The following is a 5,268-nucleotide window of genomic DNA, read 5'->3' as shown; positions in this document are numbered from 1 at the left end:
CATTAGTAGCTGCTCGCATCGGGAGCATGAGCATCGTCTTTAAACACTGGCGAGCAACGACGTACCGCTTCGAGGCATCGTAAGTACGCATATAATTGGGCTATGAGGTAATTCTTAACACAATGCGTTAACGCGCGGTGTTAAAACGTTTTAAACGCGCTGCTATTTTTAAGGTTCGTCCGCACTCCCAAGCAAACTACGCGTGCGCTCTTAGTAAACAGCTTTCATTCGTCGTCGACACTGGATCACGTTTATACTGATCTAACGGCATTGCTGCGTTCAGTGACGTTTATTCAAAGGTAACAGGAAAAACAGCACGCACATAATCACGTCAAAACGTCGGCAATAGTGCGCATATATTACCAGCACTGGCGGCGGCTTGTGGCCCCATTACGACTGGTGGCGCCGCTAGCGGGATATTTTGTCCCTATATCAAACTTTGGGCGGAGTTTCGTGACCAGAAAGCATTGAAGGACTCTGATAGAATGTAGAGAAATGTATAGAGAACACATTGTTGCACTTTTTCATAAATAATTAAATAAACAATTACAGATGAAACATCAAACTATGTGTAAGGTTTTGTACATGGTCAATACTATCGTTCTGTATGTTGCAATTATTTTTGAGTGTGCTTGAGAAAGCCCTAAAATCTTTTATCTGAAGTGGTATGTTACTCCACATTTCAGCTCCTACGAACTGTAGTAAGCGTTCACCATACACGTTTTTAGTAGGTGGAAGAATAAAATTCCATGATGTCATGCATTATTGTTGTGTTGCAGTAACATTCCCCAAATACTCGACATTTTTAGAGTGTACACCGACAAAATGGCGCTTTTATTTAAGCTAAGGCAAGCTCGTACACGACAGCAAGCATATCTTGCGAAGTATATTATAACTGCAGGCCGAAATATAGCAGTTACTACATTATTCAAGGTGTTCTACTTTGTCAGCCGCTTTTAATTAAAAACTATACATAAATAGTAATCAATTTTCCTGACTTAACGTTATCATAAGTGTCACGGTGAATATGTTGGATTGATGACACTGACGTTTCGGCGACACCGCAGTTCTAGGTCAGACCGGCATCAGCATGTCTTAAATACAACATTAGTCCTGTAAGTATTTGGACGGCATGTATCTGTACACACCGATGATGAAACCACAAAAAGCAACACGTGACTTCGGGCACTTTTTGTCATCGCTTGGTACAAGAAAAAAAAGTTCAAAGAATGTTCGTTATTTTGAATATGTAATTTGGTTCCAGTACCGAGTCGAATAGGACATTACTCGACTCGTCATTCGAAGTATGCCAATATGCGTACACCACTATTGGGTGTGTACACATGTGGACCCAGATTAGAAAGGAGAAACAAAAATGACAACTACCACCTAAAGGGGCAAAACGCCTGCCTAATTTTTTGTGTGTGAGGAACAGAATGATAGAGGAAAGGAAGGTAGGAGGAAAAATAAATGGGGAAAGAATGCTAGGAACGCTAACAAAGAAATGATAAATAATCGGGTAAGAATAAGTCAAAACCATGAGAAAATGACTATAAATGGGTGGTGTATCCACTACTTTTTTTATTTGATAAAAAAAATTGCACGAGGATATAAACTACCAACGAAATGGCAAGCCAAGGAACTAAATTAAGGCAAAAACTGCTCTGCCATTGAGACATACTGTTCAAAAACTTCAGCTGTGCCTCTGGCACCATTTACTATGACATAAGTCAAGTAAGCTCCTTTTTGAAAAAAAAGTATTCCTCGGCATCTTCACTTTCGTAATATTTCACGATACTGTCACCTCGCGCGTGAAGCGTCAGTCATCGAGCCCTGTAAAGGTTCTCGCGCAGTAAGGTTCAGGATATGGCACCACCTTTTCGCAGCTGTGGTTACTTAGCTTAAACATCATCGCTCACCCACAGCATCACCAGGTATCTTCTCCAGAGCCACGTTCAGGTCGACTTCGGATTTCACGCTTTACTAATGATTCACCGAGGTCATCAGCCTCATCTCCGGAAACGACATCGTGGCAGAACCTCCCGAACGTTCGGTTCACCCCCAACGCCACAGCACCCAGCACACCAATGTAGACTAACACAGCCATCATGTGCCACGCGAATGCGCTGGCGGCCAACATCATGGCCATGTGGCTGTCCACGTCCCAAGGATTGTGGCCGTAGAGGATGAAGGCGATCTGCCATATCCAAGTGGCTTGCAAGAGGCAAAAGTATGCTCTACCCAGGGATACCAGTACGCTCTGCGGCCGACACACCTCGGCTATGATGCAGACCACCACCGCGGCTATGGTGTACACCAAGAGGATGTGCACCATGACGTCTAGGGGCGGCCTTCCGTGGACGTGGAAGTAGAAAAGCAGGCCCTCCGAGGCGACGGCAAGCAGCAGCGACACGTAGTCCGTGTGCTGCGGAAACGGGAACCCGGCGTTGTACAAGACGTCCACGATGCCGCTGAGAAGATAAAACGCGTACATGCTCTTGTGCTGGGTGACCGCCGCGTCCTCGGTGCCACCGAGTGCCGTTATAGCGCGAGCCTCGCTGGCGATGCCGTAGGAACAGGTGACGATCTTCAAGATGCCTTCTATGCTGAACTTCCGTGAGAGGCAGGGCACCGGGTACGAGCAACGGCATGCGAAGGGTTGTTTGTTCTGCCTGCTGCGGATGTAGTTGCGCCACATCGCGAAAGTCCACCATGTACCGAAAATGAAGAGGAATGTTCCGGGAATCGCGTGGCCTATGAAGGTGCCCATGGTTGTTCAAGAACCACTGGACGACGGTGACGGTGGAGGTGGCTCCTACTTCGCACTTGTACTGCAAAGTAATGGAAGAGAGGCAAACATATAGAATTAAGTTTCATCGCCGGTCAGTTGTCGACGCTTCTGACTATGATTATCCTATTCGAAGATCATTGTATGCTTAACGCTGGGGACAGGTCACGAAGGTAGACGTCGAAAACACAATAATGTAATGTAAGTGCATTAACTATATGGCGTGCATGTATGAAACATTGTGGTGAAAAGAAATAACACATTTTTGCTGCCTTTCTTTGCAGCTTGAAAAAAAATGTTCTAAGAAGCCTTTTTTTTATTACAAAAAGTGCAAAGGGGGTTTCCGAAGACGCTCTCGAACTTCGAAAATTTCATTTGTTGTCTAAGGTCAATATTTATCAAATTAGTTTACTAATTCTAAATAACAAATTATTTATTTACAAAACCAAAAAGTTGTCCGTAGCACGAAAAGTGGCTGTAAGCGATATGCAAATGATTTCACTCGGCTACCTCTCATACTGTATTTTTTTAACCCTTAGCAAAACATAGCTGTGACACCCGGTATGTGTTTTTTTTTACTTCGATAAAATTCTGAGTCCATTCTTCGTGCAGTGTCCTAGTATATAGTTTTTAGCTTTTCAGCCCTTTCGGTTTACTGCTGAAGGTCGATCATCCTCTGTACACTTTACGCAGCTGACGTATGCGTCTTCTTGATATTTATGCGTCGCTTTCACATTACACGCAGAAACTCACTACGTGTAAACACTTTAGTGCAGCTAGCAATCCACCTAGTCCCTTTTGCAGAAGAAGCCATGGAGCATATGGCTTTCCCTAGTGGGCAAGCCGCAAAACGCTTCTTTGCCTTGGATGATTTCCTTCTAGCAATGCCAGTTCTCCCGGACCCTACCAACACGGTCAAGGGCAGCACAGAATTCAATGTCGACAGGAAAGCTGCTCGGCTTGACAACATACAACCAAAAGAATTTTCTTGACGCGTACGTGGCGTGCATCTCGTTAACATTGTCCGAAGGACTGCGAACAGTTTCGTAGAGTCTCACAACTAATATTTGAACAGCTACACATGAAAAAGCTACACATTCTTCAACACATGAAAGAGACGCAAGCGGAGTAAGTACTGCATGGTTCATATTGTCAGACAGACCTGTTGTAAAAGCCGTCGAGAACCAACCAACCGCATGCTCGCGTGCCAGATGCCTCTATGCATAGTCGTGACCTGACGTAACCACATCGGACACTGATGGGCCCGCGACAATCACGCGGACTACTGATGGGACTGTTACGTGCGACCCATTTCCAAAGCAGTTTCGATTTTGCTTATCTATCTATCTATCTATCTATCTATCTATCTATCTATCTATCTATCTATCTATCTATCTATCTATCTATCTATCTATCTATCTATCTATCTATCTATCTATCTATCTATCTATCTATCTATCTATCTATCTATCTATCTACACACAAGCCGACAGTTCACTGCTGAAACAATTTCAAATTATCTACAGCGTGCACATTTGTTTTAGAGTTATTAAATAATATGAGTTGCGAAACTCCCGATAGGCTCCATGTATCAGAATCCGGACACGTCGTTGGCCCCTATGTTGGGAGTGAGCAGATCGTCGCGCCACCTGTTAATCTGCATGCCCAGTATTGAACGCATTATTAATGTTTTGTGTTGTTCCCTGGTGACGCAAAAGTCAGCTAATTTTCGAGAAATTGGGCTAACTACGTGTACGGGTTTTAGAGCGTAGTTTCGCGACTGGTATGATTGAATAACTCTCCATTTACTTGTCACGGGGCTGTACTTACGTTCAGTGGCGCACGTGGGTTCTGTACCGTAATGCTGACCAAAGAAACGGACGAAAAATGAACGGCGATGACACGCTTAGAGACAGCTGCTCTTTAAAAGCCTGGTAAGTTAAGAAGAATACAAAAATGCCACCGCTTCGAACAAGCCAGCAGCACGTGTTCCCGACTGCTGTACTTAATACTTCCGCGACGTCTTAAAAGTCAACATTTTTTTTTTTCAATTCACCCTGCCCTTTAGTAACCGAATCATTTTGATGCTAGCTTGATTTCTATTTTTTGTTTGTTCTTCTTTCCCTTTCACGATAAACATCCGTGAAAGCTGGAGCCGCTAACGACATTTAAAATCGAGCATTAATTCACTAGAGAAGGAATTTGTGGACCTCGATTTTCAAGAGATGCGTTGACTGAGAGTCATCGAGCTAACTGTTCAACTTATGTGTTAAGCTACAGCAGGTTATGTCTACTCGAGTTTCTGCATTGCCGCTCATTTTTAGTCTGCTTATTTTATTTCAAGCCAATACTCTTCCCATATTCTGATCAACAGTCTTAATTCTTAAGGTAGAAGGCATTATCAATCGACGAACAACAAGGACAACAGTGCAGATGATTTACTGTGTGAGGGCTGGGTGGGCTAGGCATGAAGGCTGAGG

General features: G+C 43.9%; 1 protein-coding gene across 1 annotated transcript; it reads right to left on the bottom strand.

The window, feature by feature from the left end:
• Positions 1 to 1,547: 1,547 nt before the first annotated feature.
• Positions 1,548 to 4,769, bottom strand: LOC119165278 (transmembrane protein 45B-like). Its single transcript, XM_037417458.2, has 2 exons — positions 4,619 to 4,769; positions 1,548 to 2,831 (listed from the first exon to the last, which is right to left on the bottom strand). Exon 2 carries the CDS (start codon positions 2,768 to 2,770, stop codon positions 1,928 to 1,930), a length of 843 nt encoding a protein of 280 aa, XP_037273355.2. The 5' UTR covers positions 2,771 to 2,831; positions 4,619 to 4,769; the 3' UTR covers positions 1,548 to 1,927.
• Between the last annotated feature and the right edge of the window lie 499 nt (positions 4,770 to 5,268).

The sequence above is a fragment of the Rhipicephalus microplus genome, chromosome 8 (genome assembly GCF_043290135.1).
Source record: "Rhipicephalus microplus isolate Deutch F79 chromosome 8, USDA_Rmic, whole genome shotgun sequence".
Lineage (NCBI taxonomy): Eukaryota > Metazoa > Arthropoda > Arachnida > Ixodida > Ixodidae > Rhipicephalus > Rhipicephalus microplus.
Note: the sequence above shows the minus strand (reverse complement) of the source record. Positions and strands in the feature narration are given on the sequence as shown.